The sequence below is a fragment of the Bos mutus genome, chromosome 1 (genome assembly GCF_027580195.1).
Source record: "Bos mutus isolate GX-2022 chromosome 1, NWIPB_WYAK_1.1, whole genome shotgun sequence".
Classification (NCBI taxonomy): Eukaryota; Metazoa; Chordata; class Mammalia; order Artiodactyla; family Bovidae; genus Bos; species Bos mutus.
In genome coordinates, this window is record NC_091617.1 from 69,002,252 (window position 1) to 69,021,259 (window position 19,008).

General features: G+C 37.0%; 1 protein-coding gene and 1 non-coding gene across 4 annotated transcripts in view; one reads left to right on the forward strand and one right to left on the reverse strand.

Annotated features, from left to right (window-relative positions):
• The window catches only part of SNX4 (sorting nexin 4), a 52,893-nt gene that overhangs the window by 11,344 nt on the left and 22,541 nt on the right, over positions 1-19,008 (reverse strand). For all 3 annotated transcript variants that reach the window (XM_005904486.3, XM_070370539.1, XM_070370531.1), the window contains exons 6-8: positions 14,150-14,205; positions 10,552-10,624; positions 3,045-3,106 (exon numbers count right to left, since the gene is read on the reverse strand). In XM_005904486.3, coding sequence (XP_005904548.2) covers positions 3,045-3,106; positions 10,552-10,624; positions 14,150-14,205 — 191 coding nt within the window. The remainder of the gene's footprint in view (positions 1-3,044; positions 3,107-10,551; positions 10,625-14,149; positions 14,206-19,008) is intronic.
• On the forward strand, positions 1,760-1,831 carry TRNAW-CCA (transfer RNA tryptophan (anticodon CCA)). The gene has a single exon. It is a non-coding gene; the product is annotated as a tRNA-Trp (tRNA).

The window sequence follows — 19,008 nt, forward strand, 5'->3', positions numbered from 1 at the left end:
TTGTTACCATTTCAGGGAAATTCCTGAAATAAAAATTCCTTTTTATGGAAGATGTATACATTATAATAAAGGGGGGAATAGATCTATAATCTTAAATACTAAGAGATGACATAATTTGATATATTTTCTTCCAGTTATTTTTACTTATTGTAATATGGCAGAGATCATGTAGTATATGCACCTTTGTACCATGTTTTTTCTTGTTAACAGTATTTCCCCACATTATTAAAATAATTTGTTCCCAGCATTGTTTCAGTGGCAACTCTTAATTTTTTTTAACCATTTTCTGAACCGTTCAAGATTGTTTCCAATTTTTCTGCTATGTAAAGAATGTATAATAAACACCTTCAACTGCAAAATATCATAAAAAGAAAAATTAAAACACTATGATTCTGTTAATCTGTGGTCTTTATAAACTGTTCTTGAAATATCAAGATTATATGCTTATAATACTAGAAGGGAAAACCCTCAAATGGTTTTTAAAATTGTCAAGGAAGGAAAACAAACATAAATAAACATATCTGCTTCTGATAATTTTTACTCATGTGTATTCTCAAAATAGTAATAGCAACAGTTAATCTTTTTTTAGTGCTGGCTGTTTACAAAATGACTCTTTTTTTTTTTTGGCTGTGCTACGTCTGAACACTAATATTCAAATAAATTTCAGATGAATCAAAAATTTCCAGAACCACAAAAATATAGAATAAATAAAAAATATATGCTTTATTATTCAAAAACTAATCACTTGCATGTCAATTGAATTTAATAGATTGAATATTTTTGTATATTAAAAGCCACATAAGTCAAGAGACATATGACAAAGTGGGGGAAAAGTTGCAATCCATTTCACAAACGTCTAATGTTCCTAAAAGATAAACAACTCCTGCAAATCAATTAAGAAACCAGACTACCAGCCCAGTAGGAAAAAATGGCCAAAGATACATACAGACAGTTTATAAGATTAAAAAAATAAAATAGAGGCTATTAATCATCAGGAAAAAAGTTTAACTTCATCCATAATTAGAGTAATATAAATTATAACTACAGTGAGAAGGCATTTTTCACCATCAGGCTGATAAAGACGAAAGTTCACTAAAAATTGTTTGGGTGAGGATCTGAGGAAACAGACATTAACATTTTGATGATGGGAGTTGAATATCTTCCATACAGGGAAATCTGGCAATATCTACCAACTCAATTATCCTTAGATGCAGTAACAACATTTGTAGAATTTTATCCTACATATATGGACTTCCCTGGTGGCTCAGACGGTTAAGTGTCTGTCTACAACGTGGGAGACCCAGGTTCGATCCCTGGGTCGGGAAGTTCCCTGGAGAAGGAAATGGCAATCCACTTCAGTACTATTGCCTGGAAAATCACATGGATAGAGGAGCCTGGTAGGCTACAGTCCATGGGGTTGCAAAGAGTTGGACACGACTGAGCGATCTTCACCGTTCACCGTGTCCTACATATATACTCAATCATGTGTGAAATGACATGAACATGAACATTAATTAAAGCATTGAATGCAACAGCAGATTAGAAATAATTATCAAGAAGAAACTGGTTAAATAAATTATGATGCTTCAGCTCAATAAAGCCCAATACAGTTATTTGCTGATAACAATATATTTAGGATAGCAGTTTTTAAGTTAAAAAGAGCAAAATAAAAGAAGTGAACATTTACATGTTTAAAAAAGGTGGGGGGAGGGAGGGAGTAGAATGCATTCGTTTGTGTGTTAATATACATTGACGGGCTTCCCTGGTGGCTCAGAGGTTAAAGTGTCTGCCTCCAATGCTGGAGACCCAGGTTCAATCCCTGGGTTGGGAAGATCCCCTGGAGAAGGAAATAGCACCCTACTCCAGTACTCTTGCCTGGAGAATCCCATGGACCGAGGAGCCTGGTAGGCTACAGTCCGCAGGGTCACAAAGAGTCTGACACAACTGAGCAACCTCACTTTCACTTTATACATTGACAGTGCTACAATACATTTTACTGGAAGGATACACAAGTAACTCAGAAACTGCTAGTAGTTGCCTCAGAGGAGGAAACCTGGGTGGTTGGCAGGCAGGAGGAGCAAAGAGACTTTTCACTATACAAGCTTTTGTTCCTATTGAATTTTGTATTATATGAATATCTTATCTATTCAAATATGTTAAATGAATTATTTTTGACTACTTCAATCAAAAGGACAGAACATTAGCAAGGACAGTCTTCTTACAAGGAGATATGGATAATAACTACTAAAATTTCACAACTAAAATAATCAACAAAAATTCACAAAAGAAAAGGCTCAAAAATTACCAATATATGCAAGTTACATACACAAGTAAATATTCTAATTTACACTAATATTACTCCAAGACTGAGAAACCAATCTTGCAAAAGCCTTAGAAATTATAAAATAAAACAAAGGAAGAAAAAAAAGAAAACCACCAATTCAATATGACAGTGACTTAAAAGAAATCTCCTTGGGTATCCTGCCAAGAAAATAAAAGACATTGCTCACTGCTTAAGAGGAGTTTATCTTTTATCTGCTCAATATATTAGACTCCTTTACTATTTTTTATTTAAAAAAAGGCTTTACAATAAAAAGTTCGAAGACTTAAAACTCCCTGGCAGTCCAGTGGCTAAGACTCCGCCACTACAGAGAGCATAGGTTCGATCCCTGGTCAGGGAATTAAGAGCTTGCAGGAAAAGTCTGAAAACTACTACTATTGGACAGGATTTAAAAAATAAGCTTTGGGGACTTCCCTGGTGGTCCAGTGGTTAAGAATCTGCCTTTCAACGTACAGAAGGTGGGTTGGATCCCTGGTCAGGGAACTAAGATCCCACATGCTGCAGGGCAACTAAGCCTGCGCGCCACAACTAGAAAGCACATACCTCACAAGGAAGACCCAGCCCAGCACAGAAATTAAATAAATAACAATTAAAAACTATCTTTTGCTTTGCAGACTCATATATATTCAAGAATTACAGTTCTTACGCAAAAAGCTGATTAGAGCTAGTTGTTGTTTATTATAAAAGTTTGTATAATGCATACCTGAAAACTCGCCCATAATTCCCATGTACTTTATATACACCATATAGTCGATCTGCTACTCTCTGGAACAAATATTCAAAAGAAATTGCTATTAGTTATAAACAGTTCACTGTTTATAAGTTAAAAACAGATCACTAAAAATACATTTTATCTTCATTAAAAAATACATATGTATACTCAGTACAACTTGAAAAATACGCCAAAAAAAAAAAAAAGAGCTTAAATTTTCCAAAGTCTCATCATGGGGAAAAAACTAATGATGTCATCATATTTGTATTTTCATATATATATATATATATATGTTTTAATTAACATTTTAAAATTTCCTATACCAAGAGTGCTAATATTTTTATCAAGCAGGTTAATATTATTTTTAATAGACACCAGTTAAAAAAACAGATGCATAAAATTTCACCTAGTGGTATATAAATTATATACGCATTCCTTGTCAGGTACTCAAGTTATCCCTAATTTTTTCAGTATTAAATAAGCATTCTCTGAGAGTACAGTTTTTTCCAAATTTCAGATTACTTCCTTAAGATAAAAGTCCCCAAAGACGGATCTACCAGGGAAGAGGATATAAACATTTTCAATTGTATTATTGATAGCTTTATACATAAACGCTACATACATGCAATATACTTCCTGTGCTACTTTATCAAATTAATGCCTTCTAACCATTTAATAACAGTAGAATTATAGTTTAGCTCACTGAGATTAAAACACATACCGCCCCATCATTCACACACATCTTGCAAAAGACAAAAAACACTGTATGTGGTAATCTCCTTTCTCCAAAGTGTTATGGACATGAAACAGAAGACCAGAAGTCAATGTCACATAAAACTCTTTAAAAAAAAATTTCTAGTATTCAATTTCTCAATGAAAATCCTGAAGATGAACTGCCCCTCTAATTTCTCACTCAGTTCAGTTCAGTCGCTCAGGCATGTTCGACTCTTTGAGACCCATGAACCACAGTACGCCAGGCCTCCCTGTCCATCATCAACTCCTGGAGTTTACCCAAATTCATGTCCATTGAGTCGGTGATGCCATCCAACCATCTCATCCTTTGTCGTCCCCTTCTCCTCCTGCCCTCAATCTTTCCCAGCATCAGGGTCTTTTCAAATGAGTCAGCTCTTCGCATCAGGTGGCCAAATTCCTTACTCAAATATGAGTAATTTGAGGAAACAGGCATTAGCCGTACAATAAATCTTAACCCGTTCAACACTTCAGCTTAAAAGTCAGTAAACTACATTGTAAAACTTGGAACTGGTATAAGAGGATCAGGAAGTGCTTTCCATCTCTCCTTGACCTGCTATGAAGAAACACATGCCTGCTAGATGAGGGGGAGCACACTACCAGTCTGCAGCTGGTTTCTGTGAAGTCTTACTAGAACAGTCTTACTCACTCACGCTAGCACTACCCACAGCTGTTTTCATAGCAGAGTTGAACAGCTTCAACAAGGGCCATACGACCCGAGCAGGTGAAAATAATTACTATCTGGCCTTCAGAAAAAGTTTGCCAACTAATGTACTAGACTCCACTTCCAGTACAAAGTTCAGTCTTTATTATGCTTGAAACTTTTCAGGGTTGTCCGCAGACCTCGAAACTAATTACTCTGGGACATTACTTCCCAATTATTTTTTGAGAGTCCTACAGAGTGTTGACTGGTTGTTTAAATGAGTTCCATTGTTAAATAAATTTTGGAAGCAATGAGATTTAAAAGTTTAACAGGTTGTTGTGGTTTTTTTCTGCCTGACTTTTTAGATCTTTAACACTATATATGAATAAGGACTACTGAGAGAGGGTGATTTGCGGTAGGGACCACATTATAGGACTGGCATTCTAAAGATGACAAAATGGAAAATGCCATTCTAGACTACTAACTTTTCTAGATTCTTGTACTTTTAAAAATCAAACCTCCTCCTGAAAGCTGAGCATTTCATCATCTACCTAAGATACTAAGCATGGAAGAGAGGGAAAGAGTTTGTTAAATAACCACGTAAGTATAAAAACTAGAGCAACTTAAATACAAAATACATATCCAAAATAAACGTGCAAAGATAAAGCTTTGAATTCCAGGTGTTTAAAAGTTTTGTTTTGTTTTGTTTTTCTTTAAATTTTATCACTCCATGCAGCTGATACAAAAAGAGCTTCAATCATAATAATTAGAGCTCTGGAAAATACTCTAGTCCACAGAGCTTGACAAAAAGAGGCAAGAGTTCTCATACGCCAAAAAGATGAGCAACTACACAAGGAACCACTCTACTAGAGAATGAGGCAACACAGAGCCACTCAGCAGTTGTTACTGAACCAGCAGTAATGTTTCTGGTATCAACTACTCATGGAAGTAAATTGTGCTAGCCAACTAAAACACAAGATGACTAGTACCCAGATCATCAGGCAGTGAGAAAAAAGATGAAGCAAAGAAAAACTATAGACCAAAAATGAGCATTTCTACAGAAAAGTAAAGATAAAAATGGCCAAGAAATAAATCATGAATTATTAAAACCCATGGCTCAGTGGTAAAGAATCCACCTGCCAATGCAGGAGACGCAGGAGATGGATGTGGGTTCAATCCCTTGGTCAGGAAGATCCCTCTGGGAAGGAAATGGCAACCCATTCCAGTATTCTTGCCTGGGAAATTCCATGGACAGAGAAGCCTGGTAGGCTACAGTCCATGGCATCACAAAAGAGTCGGATGCAACACAGGGACTAAACAGCAACAGAACCAGATTAATTCAATGGTCACTGGTAATCAAGAATCGTGGTGCCAGGGAAAAGGGGCTAGACCCAATGATTTAGTCTAGACTGCCACTCAATTTCAATTCTGTTGACAAGTCTTTCTTTTTGAAAACTGATCATCTTAACAACTGACAACAAAGGACTGACACCTAGCAAATAATATGACAACAGAAGAAACTTGACAGACTCATCGTATCATCCTCCCCAGCTCTGAAATCATTTGGAACTATGCTAAGAATGCCTTCCCTATCCATGCTGAAGTAGTAGTAGATTAAATGTTAAAAAGGACATAAAGTTTTATGACAGTCTACTAAATGATCTTATTTTAAAAATCTGGACACATAGTTTTTCTTCTGAATTATCTCCTACGTGAAAGTGAAGTCACTCAGTCATGTCCGACTCTTAGCGACCCCATGGACTGCAGCCCACCAGGCTCCCCTGTCCCTGGGATTCTCCAAGCAAGAACACTGGAGTGGAGTGCCATTGCCTTCTCCAATGCATGAAAGTGAAAAGTGAAAGTGAAGTCGCTCAGTCGTGGCTGACTCTTAGCGACCCCATGGACTGCAGCCCACCAGGCTCCTCCGTCCATGGGATTTTCCAGGCAAGAGTACTGGAGTGGGGTGTCATTGCCTTCTCCAGAATTATCTCCTAAGGAGGCAACAATCATGAGATTTAAGATTCATGACAGTACTGCTAAAATCTTTCCCAAAGGAGTTGTACCTAAGACTTTACATTGCCATCACTGAATATTTCACAAACACTAGATATGTTATCTATACAAATAACTACAAATTAAATGTTAAATAGTAGCTCAATACTTTCAATTTACATAGTTAGCGTATTAGCAAAGTCAAGCAATCCTCCTTCCCTTCTAAATTTGATTTCCCCTAGAAAGGCAGCAAATATGATTGTAGAAAATAAGGGATTTGCTTCCTTATCTATAAACTGGGGACAGTCATAGCACCTACTTTCAAAGGGCCACTGTCAGATTTAGGTAAAAATAACACACCATAGTTGGCTTATATACAACAGTAAATATAATAAATATTAGATCAGTTCAGTTTAGTTCAGTCCTCAGTCATGTCTGACTCTTTGTAACCCCATGGAGTACAGCATGCCAGGACTCCCTGTCCATCACCAACTCCTGGAGCTTGCTTAAATTCATGTCCATCGAGTCGTTGATGCCATCCAACCATCTTCATCCTCTGTCATCCCCTTCTTCTCCTGCCTTCAATCTTTCCCAGCATCAGGGCCTTTTCCAATTAGTCAGTTCTTCACATCAGGTGGCCAAAGTATTGGAGTTTCAGCTTCAGCATCAGTCCTTTCAATGAATATTCAGGACTGATTTCCTTTAGGATGGACTGGTTTGATTTCCTTGCAACCCAAAGGACTCTCAAGAGTCTTCTCCAACACCACGGTTCAAAATATTAGATATTAGTACCTTTTCCTTTTGTTTTAGTTTATGAAACATGGATTATCTCATCCAAATATCACAACTCTATGAATAACACACTCATTCATATAACAAATATTTATGCAGTACCTACTGTGTACCAGGCAGATACTCTCCAAGAAAACAAACTCTGAAAGGTCTCTGGATTGGCCTGAAGAACTTAGTAAACAGCAGAGAAAGTGCTAACTCCAGCTCCTCTCAATCTAAGACTACCCACCCTTTCTGGTTCTGTTTTAATACCTTAAATATTAACTCTTTAACCTGTAAGTCATTTATTTTTTGCCTTTTCTATCAAGACTTTGAAAAGAATTTTCCTCAACAGAAAAGATAGCCAAATAATTGTATTTTCTTTTTATCTGTTAATAAGTCATCATGTCTCCAACAGTGTCTAAGCCTTCTTCTCTTGACACTGAATGTTACAAAAAGGCCCTCCCTGTGGTGATCTCTGTTGTCTTCAGGATTCTACCAGTGTTGGGTTCTAACCTTCCATTTTTAACTTTTATGTTACTGTCAATGATTAAAAAGCCTTTTTCCTAATTTTAGTATAAATCAAGATTTTAGCTATTCCATATTTTTCACTAGCATTTATCTTGTTTATCAAGTGCTGTCTTACCTTTGAAGAGCTCAAGCAGTCTTTCAGGTCAATTAAGTTTCTGAAGCCTGTTTTCATAAAGTCTAGGGCAAATATCTATACCCAGAATTCTCTTACTTGTGTATTACAAGCTCTTTGATGACAAGGTCATTTTCTTTGAAAGTTCTTGTCATATATACATTACTAACCAGTTCCCCTTGGTTGGTTATAATTAAGTTCAAGAAGCAATTTATCTTACTGCTTTTCAAGATTTTTTAAAACATAAAACTGTCAGCACATACATTTATTTATTCATCCATTCAATGAATACATAGTGGGTGCTATTTGAGTCCAGCATTATTCTCAGGATTCAGCAGTGAGAAAATAAAGCTCCTGCTCTTACGAGCTCACGTATATACTAGTAGAGGAGATAATTAACAAGTTCGGAATCACGGAAAATGACAGAAACCATAGAAACCTGCACCACATTTTATATAGGATGCTCAAGAAAGATAATTTCTCTCAAGAGGTATTTGAACCAGTAACTGAATAACAAAAGAATAAGCCAAATGAGGATCCATGGGGGAAGAATGGTACAGGCCCAGGAAACAGCAAATAAAAGACCAGAAACAAGCTTGGCATGGTTAAAAATAGTTAGAAGAACAACAGGGCTAAAATGAAGCGTTGCTCTTGTTTAGTCACTAAGTCATGTTCTTTTGCAACCCGCCAGGCTGTAGCTCGCCAGGCTCCTCTGTCCGTGGGATTTCCCAGGCAAGAATACTGGAGTAGGTTGCCATTTCCTTCTCCAGGGGATCTTCCAAACCCAGGGATCAAACCCAAGTCACCTGCGCCTCTTCTGCACTGGCAGGCAGTTTCTTTACCATGGAGCCACGAGGGAAGCCCTCAAAATGAAATGTACAAAGTATTGAAACAGCTGTGTGTGAGACTCAAAATTTTCTGTAACATCACTATTACATTTTATCATGATCTCTAAAGATTATTAAGTATTAATCACATTCAAAAATATACTTTCAGCAGAAAGCCAAATATGATCACTGGATATCCTACCTTGACTGTGATAATTTTCTTACTTGCTTTATGAGGGCAATCACCCATACCTTCTTGCAGGCTAGATGATCTGCAGCACAGCTTCACAACAGTGACAGTTATTTCCTCCCTCCTTTAGATATCATTCAAACTTATTCCCTGCATTTTACAGATTCTCTGGGTTTTAACTGTTACACTTTGTTCAATTCACCAACTCATCTCTGCTATTTCCGATAAATCTGACTCTGGCTGGTTTTTCTGCCTTTTCCCTTTGTTTCTTCTGGATGTGAACGACTGCTTGAGAACCTCTCAATACCTGGAGCTGGTATGTGACTGCTTAACAGTGTGCCTCTGCCTACCCAAGACACCCAGCACCATCCAGCTTCCTGTGGCATGACACCTTCTAGAGTGTGCCCCCTCTTCCCTTCGGTGGAATGTCTTTAAGAGGAAACAGCTTTCATAATCAGCCAGACCTCTAATTTAAGTAAATTCTCCAGGTTTTTTGACAGAAGACAAAAATAGTATGAAGGGTTCTTCCAGTCTTCTGGGGTGTCTCTGACCCCACCTTCACTTTCCATTAAGAACTGTTGCCTTATTTGTTTAGGTAACTTCAAAGCAACTAGAGGCCTAGAAATTTTATCTCATCAATTCACAAGTCCTTTTCAATACCCCATTGTTGACTCTATCCTAGTAATTCTCATAGGTACCTTTTTCTTTTCCTACAAAGTATCTTACAATTTATATAAAGAGTCCTATAGTACTCTGGACGGTTACACAGATTGGGTCAATATGAGGATAGTTCAAAAGGAGTGTTCCCTTACTTTATTTTTTTATACTTTTAATGAAAATCTTCATACAAACATACAAAAAGTAGAGGATAGTAGGATATACTCCCATTTCCCAACATTTACCTTCAACAATTATCATATGGCCAATTAAATTGCATCTAAAATTGACCCTACTCTCCACCCTTTACCATCAGATTCTTTCATTAAAACAAATCCCAGATAATATATTTCATTTCAAGATGATTCCAATGAGTGTAAGATATGATCATAGACCTGGTAACTCAGTGTCTTTCAAAGCCTTTAAGACCAGTTCTAAGGTTTTCTCTAGGTTACCCCACAGGATATTTTTCAGGTACTACATTAATCTACCCAAAAATATATTTCTCCATGTCTATTACAGCCAAACTCTACAGGTAAGTACAATCATTATTGGTATATTTCTAGTTCCTCATGTCATAGCAGACCATTACCCTACATAAGTTTATTTAGTATAATTTAAGAGCACAGATGCAGAATGGCTTAATATTAACTATTCACCAACCTTAAAAAAAAATCTTGAAAGAATAAAAGAATATGTACATCAAAGTCACAAAATTATATTCCAATGCTGAAATGGTAGGCACTTTGATAAATGTCAAAACCACCATACAGTAAGAAAAAAAAAAAAACAAGAAACCATATATAGACTACAGAAAAAACAATAGGTTAAAATTCTTTAAGTTATTTATGCCAGAAAAAATTTCACAATTTTTAAAAAATGCTATTTAGGTGAATAACACACCAAATTTGAATATAAAAATCAGTTATTCATCATAAACACCTTCCATTACTTAAAAACATAATGATTAAATGAGAAGCACTTCCATAAAAACACCTGTCAAAAAGCTTCTGGTGACCACTTACAGCTCTGACTCGAAGAAGATGTGAGATGACAGACTGGAGTTCATCACTATAGTGTTTTAGTTCAATAAATCTCCTGAAATAGGAAACAAAACATCATTTTTTTCATGAAGAGCAGTCAAAAACTGAAAGACAAAACAGCAGTTCCTGAGAATAATGAAACTGATTCTATTTAACCATATGCTAGCCTTAAACATTTACACACTGATACAAACTCAAAAAGTTCTACAATTAAATAACCACATTTTCTTTAGATATTTTTAAAGCTGAGAAAAGATGTCATACTTTATAATTCACACCGTGGAACGGAGATAGAGATAAAATTTGTTGGTATGAAAAACTACTGGGGAAAAAAAGAAAACAGGAGAAAATTTATGGTGCTAAAAAAATCTTTTGGTACAAACATAAACTCATGATCTCTAACCCTAATCTTCATGCTGCTCAGTAATCTTTGTTTCTATAATCTAATATCTGCCATTCTCCATAACGACCTGAAACTTCAGATACCACTGCTCTTCCAGCAATGTAACAGCTTACTTCACCCTCCTCAAAAACTTATTTCCTTGACATCATTGTTAATTTCTAATGATTTTCCTTTTACTCTCTGGTCACTCCTAAAGTCTCCTTTGCAGGACTGACTTCCTTCACCCATCTCTTATGCTGCCAACTTTAGTGTGCAAAGGACTCCTAAAATATTTGCCAGAAACACAACTGAGGGCCTCTCAGTAAAAGAGGGCATGAATAATCACCATAACTGTACACAGAGGCCCTAGTGGGACTCAGGAATCTGAATTTATAACAAACTCACTCACAGGATTCAGATGCTGGTAATCCTCAGATTATACTTTGGAAAACACCCTTCAAGCACTGGTTTCTTTAGAGTTCAGCCCTAGGTCCTTGCCCATATTACAACCAATTATTTGGTCTACATACTGTATGTGTGTGCATATGTGCCAAGTCATTTCAGTCGTGTCTGACTCTTTGCAACTCTATGGACCGTAGCCCACCAGGCTCCTCTGTCCATGGGATTCTCCAGGCAAGAATACTGGAGTGAGTTGCTATGCCCTCCTCCAGGGGATCTTCCTGACCCAGGGATCAAACCTGGGTCTCCTGCATTGGTAGGCGGGTTCTTTACCACTAGTGCCATGTGGGAAGCCTGTACTCTATGTGACTTATTCACAAAGCTTCACGATTATGATCTACATGCTGCTTAACTCCAAATATCTATCTCCAGCCCCAAACTCTCTCCTAAATGCTGTATCTATAATGCCAACTGGCTAGCAGATATTAGTGGCTGCTTATATATCCAAAGTTCAACTTATCTTCCCCCATGCCATCAAATCTCTCTCCTCTGTACTCCCTAGCAGTTTAAAGAATGAAACCTGGGTGCCACCTGTTTTCCTTCTCCTCTCTTTCATGCCATACATTCTATTACTCACTTGGTCTACCTCCTAAATATCAGCCAAATACTGCCACAAGAAAGTAGAAGACTCGAGGTCCTCCTCCTCACTGCTTTGAACAGTGTAAAGAAAAATAAACATGAAGGAGTATCATTTTGGTATTCCCTCTGAAACTCTTTCTGGTTTTCTAGATTTTAAGAAAGAACAGAAAGAAAGAATTTTAGTGATATAAACTATTTTAATAACAGTATGAATAATAATTAATTTATTGGGCCAGCTAGACCTAGAACAGAGATTCTATATATTAAAAATCTGTTACAACAATGACTGATAGATAATTCTCTAATCTAAAACTTAAAGCAAACAAATTCTATTACTAATTATATACTTTAACAAGAACTTAGGAGCAAAAACTGCCCTGGTTATGTTATTGGCCATATCACATTTAAAATTCTATAATATGGATATTAAACAAAATTTAGCAATCTAGAAAAGATGGGTAGGTCAGAAAAGGGAAGACAAACATACAATTGACAATACATTTTTTATTACATTAAAAAGCATTTAACTAACAGCTACATTAAAATATTAATTTAAACTGTCTCATCTACATGCTCCTCTAACAAATGTACATTCACCAATGTCATAAACTCTGCTGCTTAAATTTTCCAAAGCTTTTTTTGGAGGGTGACATAATTTTAGTTCTTAATCTAGACAACACCTATTATATATTATGGATGTCATAACCTTTATTAAAACCTCAGTGGAATCTTAAATGCATACTGTAAAGCAAAAGTCTGTCTGAAAATGCTCCGTACTGTGATACAACATTCTGGAAAAGGCAAAACTATGGAATCAGTAAAAAGATAAGTGGTTGCTAGGGTTACGGGGAGGAAGAGATAAAAAGGGAGAGCAAAAAGGATTTTTAGCACAATGAAAATACTTTTCATGATAGTATAATGATACATACATGTCATTGTACATGTTTCAAAACCCATACAATATATAACACCAAGGGTGAACCCTGATGTAAACTATGCACTTTGACAGGCATCATGATGATTCAATGCAAGCTGATCAATCGTAACAAATGTATCACGCTGGAAAGGGATACCAGGGGTGGCTGTGTGTATCCAGGAACAGCTATGCAAGTGTAGGGGCAGAGGGGATACGGGAGTTCTGTATGATGTCTCACTTAGTTTTTCTGGGAACCTAAAACTACTCTAAGAAACAAAGTCTATTAAAAAAGTGAAAACCTCAATGGTTACCATCACAATTTCCTAATTACCAAACTTTCAAATATTAGTGTTTACATCTTATATTCAAAAGTTATATTAAAAAGTAGAGGCATTACGTTAATGTGTTATGGTTTATGAAAATCAGCATAACAGGCTATCAGACTATGCAAACTTGGCCTCTATCTGCTAAGAATGTACGCTATGTAGAAGTTAAGGCTTGAAGGCCTGACTAGAGAAATTCTAACAGACCTTGTAAACTTGGTCGCCAAGTATGGAGAAACCCCATCCACCTAAGCACATTTCTAACTGGAAAGTACAACTGAACTAAGCTTCAGGCAAAGGTCCGTATGATGAAGAGCCTGAATTATCTGCAAATTCCGAGAATGAACAAAACCAAATCTTATATACCTAGATTCCACCCTCCGGAAAGTTATTTCTGAATACACAGTTTCCTTTAATACAGAAATGCTCTCACAAACTCCAAACTAACATTAATGAAGTCAGGTAATTGTCATATAGATATAGCTCCATGAAATTATTATATTAGTATGCATTTATTTATCAAGTTTTCTTGGCATTCAAAGTAGATAGTTTATTATTAAAATAGATATTATCTTGAGTTTTGCACCTATCTGACAAGCAAAGTCTATTAAGAAAAACCTATTTTATATGAAATTAAAATTACTTTCCTCATTTTTCTGATACCTTCAATAACACTTAAGAAATCCTTCCAGGAAAAAGCAGTGGTTTAATTTTCTAAAACGTCAGTTACTTACAACCTTAATCCCAATAAAATCATCAAATTTCAAAATCAGTTTTAGACTGTAAAAGGATTTCACTAATGTGAATTACTATTTAAAATATTTAGCAAATAAAGTGCATACATTCAGAAATGAAAAATTAAATAGATTGATAGGCACCATTCAAAACAACATTGTAACTGTTATTAAAACAAAACCTTACTTGTCTGGGTTTTTCACTCTGAATGTTGCATTAAGCGCTTTTAACCTGGAGTCTGCCTGGAAAAAATAATTTATTCACTTAATACAATTATATTTCAGGGTATAAATCCAAACAGTTTTATTTTCCCTTTAGAATTAAGCTATTCAAGTATACTTTTCTTCATATTATTTGTGTCAAACACATTAAACATACCCCAAAAACACCTAGTAGTTATTTTTTAAACACTGCAAAAATATTATAAATTAATATTGAATACGTGACAGTTAATGATTTCAAAGTAAAACAACTGTAAATACCAACAGGCGAGCAAGCATACAGCTCTGCATTATTATAACTCAGAATAGGTTGTGTTAAAAAGTAGTTTACTTTTTCTCTAAATCAAGAAAAACAATGATCTGTATATATAAACTAAATAAAATTACTGCTTTGAAGCCTGTGCATTACTGAGGGTCATTCTCAGACGGAATCTAAACCAAATGTACATTGGTTTTTCTCATTTTCATGATCAGTATTTTAGGAAAAGAAAGAAATATGGAAATGCCTGTACTAAATTAAAACAAGCCACTGCTGCTGCTAAGTCGCTTCAGTCATGTCCGACTCTGTGCGACCCCATAGACGGCAGCCAACCAGGCTTCCCGTCCCTGGATTTCTCCAGGCAAGAACACTGGAGTGGGTTGCCATTGCCTTCTCCAATGCATGAAAGTGAAAAGTGAAAGTGAAGTCGCTCAGTCGTGTCCGACTCTAGCGACCCCATGGACTGCAGCCTACCAGGCTCCTCTGTCCACGGGATTTTCCAGGCAAAAGTACTAGAGTGGGGTGCCACTGCCTTCTCCGAAAAACAAGCTAGATGACATCAAATTAATTCCTTTCTAGTTGACAGAAAATATTACAACACAACTTTTAAACAACCTTATTTCTAGATATTCTGACACAACTATTTAACTACCTTTAGTTATTTCTGCTGCTGCTTAGTCGCTAAGTGGTGTCCAAATCTTTGCAACCCTGTGGACTACAGCCAGCCAGACTTCCTCTGTCCATGGGATTTCCCAGGCAAGAATACTGGAGTGGGTTGCCATTTCCTTCTCCAGGGGATTTTCCTGATCCAGGGATAGAGCTCACATCTCCTGTGTTGGCAGGCAGATTCTTTACCACTGAGCTACCTGGGAAACCCCTTCACTTCTACCTTATTTCAAAGGAGAGACAGAAGGATCAACACTAAATAATAATTTCACTGTATAAACTTATACTTAATATATCCAAAGTTATCCTCTTTGTCTATGTCCTCATTTAAAATATATACATAAATGTATTTTTTCCCCTGACCAAGGCACAAAAGAATAGGGTTCACAAAAGGTGTAGCTCAATTGGTTAACAATTTTATAACATGATTTGGTTTTGAAAATACCAATCATCCTGAACATTTTATATCATTCCAACTTACAAATCCTAATTACAAATACTCCCCAAATAACAAAACAAATAAACCAGAACAACTAAGGCTTCCCAGATTACACAGCTTAAAAAAAAAACAAACTGCAATAATACACCACTCCACAAATCCAGCATCCTAAAACTTTAGACCAAAAGCAATTCAAAGAGCTATCAAGAATATCTAAAGCTTAAGTTGTCACTGAATTCAGGGGATTCTCTTATTTCTAAAATGGGGTGTATTTTAGGAATTTCCCTGGCAGTCCAGGGGTTAGGACTCCACACTTCCAATGTAGGGGGCACAGGTTGGATCCCTGGTCAAGAAATGAGGATCCCACATGCCGTGTGGCATGGCCCCCCCAAAAAAAGTTTTTAATAAATAAATGGATATTTTACCAATTCTTGACATTTCTTACATCTGAAGGGCCAAGGAGCTAATGCATGTGAAAGTCCTTTCAATCACAGCATATATGAATTTAAGGCATATATTACTTCCTTGTGTTCTTTAAGTGATTTCAAATTACCAATGTGACATTATAGGCACAAGCAAATGAGATTCTTTAAATAAGGATGAAAGTACATAAACCCATCAGTAAAAAAAGAAAATTTTCATGTGTATCTTTTTCTGAATCTTATACTGAATCCCACCAATTTACTTTTTACTTTTAATATTACCAATTTACCACTATAGAAGGCATATAAAATGTAAACCATCACCATCCTAACCTTGCTTACCAAACACCGTCAGGTCAGTTCATCATAATACCCCACTCAATCTGCTCATCATTTCACAAGATTCCATAAGAAGAGAAACTGCCTAAAATGTCATCAAGTCAGAAACTTCTCCCCAAAGCTAGATCTCTAAGTGAAAGTGAAAGTCACTCAGTCGTGTCCGACTCTTTGCAACCCCATGGACTATACAGTCCATGGAATTCTCCAGGCCAGAATACTGGAGTGGGTAGCCTTTCCCTTCTCCAGGAGATCCTCCCAACCCAGAGATCGAACCCAGGTCTCCCACATTGCAGGCGGATTCTTTACCAGCTGAGCCACAAGGGAAGCCCTACCCAAATCTGACAGGTTACCGTTCATCCATCTTATCAGATTCCCCACTAAGTATCTAAAGAAGCCCTTACACCACTGTCTCATACCACCCTACTTTGTCTCCTTTACTACAGCACTGTCTGAAATCCCCTGGGCTGTTTGCTTGTTTCCTAGCTGTCCATGAAAATATAAGAGCCACAAGAAAAACACAATGTGAATAGGGCCCCGAGAGTTGCACAATAGCCGCTGTGGCACTACTTTAAACTGCATTTTCATTCCTGTATCCCCAACACTTCCCAATGCCTGGCACAAGAAAAACATGCAATAAGTATACTGGATGAATGAAAAGAAAAAAAAACCCCGACTATTCTACAGTCCCAACTTTATACCTTCCCATATTCTTTAATCCCCACCTCCCTTTCCCTTTCCAATCCCTATTACATACTATACTTCTCTTGTGCTAGACCTTGTCTTTCCTCTACTTCATTTTCAGATTCTTATCTTCCTCCAAGCCTTATCTAGTAAACCATTACCAGCTTGCCCTGTCTCTAACATTCTTCTTCCTTGACCCTTAGGCTGACTCCCCTGCAGGCTTCTCATTATTCAGGTCTCAGCTCAAGTGTTCTCTTCAACCATGTGACCCAGTTTTCCCAGAACAGTACTACTGGTTTACACCTGCTGTCCTAACCTAATTATTAACAGAGCCCCTTTTTATTCTCAAAACTGTCTCCATTTGAACAATAAATTATACTGTCATAGCTCAAAATAATCCCTGGGGAAAAAATTCCAGCTGTCATATTATCTCACAACGACAACTGTTTTCTGTTTTATCGCCTATAACTTTTAAAGTATCTTAAACAGATGTTAATTCAACTTCAACTACTTCAGTATAAGCTCCATAAGAACACGGAGCTTATGAATGTTTCCAGCTTATCCACAGTTGGATCCACAGCACCTAGAAGAGTATCCGACAGTCTGTAGGTACCTAGCATCTGGACTTTCCAGAGTTAGCAGAGATCCTAAAGGCTCAGATCTTGTCTGTGGCAGTTCCTGCTCCAAGCCACAAACAAAGTTCTAGATACTTCCCAGTCAGCCTGAATTCATTTAAGATTTGGGCATATGGATGACACTTACTTTCATGTAACTGGGTTAAAATGGTATTTCTTTAAACTAAAGTAACTAGTTAATATGTTCATTACTCTAAAGAGAAACTCTGCTCTCCCTTCAGTGAATTAACAGAAGTTATCATATAGACATCCAAGAAAAACGAAGGAATGCCAATATACAACAGTGATGAAAAAGTCTGTTGCTCATATTTGTGTTAAATGAAGAACAAGAGTGGGGAGGGGAGGGGAGGGGAGAGAGTTCCCTAGCGGTCCAGTGGTTAGAACTCTGTGTGCTCACTGTCAAGGGCCTCCGTTGAATGTTTAATACCTGGTTGGTGAATCAAGATCCCACAAGTCATGTAGCATGGCCAAAAATAATAAAGCACAGACTTTTATAAAACTAAATTTTTACAATTATCCTGTTGAGTATAATACTCAAAATATTTAAGAAAATGTAAACTATTAGGCCCAAACTCAGAGAAGGCAATGGCACCCCACTCCAGTACTCTTGCCTGGAAAATCCCATGGATGGAGGAGCCTGGTAGGCTGAAGTCCATGGGGTCGCTAAAAGTCGGATACGACTAAGCGACTTCACTTTCACTTTTCACTTTCATGCATTGGAGAAGGAAATGGCAACCCACTCCAGTGTTCTTGCCTGGAGAATCCCAGGGACGGGGGAGCCTGGTGGGCTACCGTCTATGGGGTCGCAGAGTCGGACACAACTGAAGCGACTTAGCAGCAGCAGCAGCAGGCCCAAACTACAGATTAAACATGTCTAAAAGGGAGAAATTAAAGCTATTATTTCAATTTGATGATGACAATCCAATAGCCAAGTTCAAATATTCTTTTTTTTAATTGCAGTATTATTGACCTGGGCTTCCCTGGTGGCTCAGACAGTAAAGCATCTGCCTGCAATGTGGGAGACCCAGGTTCAATTCCTGGGTCAGGAAGATCCCCTGGAGAAGGAAATGGCAACCCACTCCAGCACTCTTGCCTGGAAAATCCCATAGACAGAGGAGCCTGATAGGCTACAGTCCATGGGGTCCCAAAGAGTCGGACACGACTGAGCGGCTTCACTTTCACTTTCATTATTGACCTATAACACTATATTAGTTCCAGTCTGACTCAGAAGAATCTCATTTTCACTGAAATATAGTTTCCAACATTCCTTTACCAATCATCTTTATATACATTAATTATATAAGTAGCTAGTGAAAAGATAAGTAATACAGGATGGTAATTATGAAGGCCTGGACTTCAATTCAGCCTCTATCACTTATAACT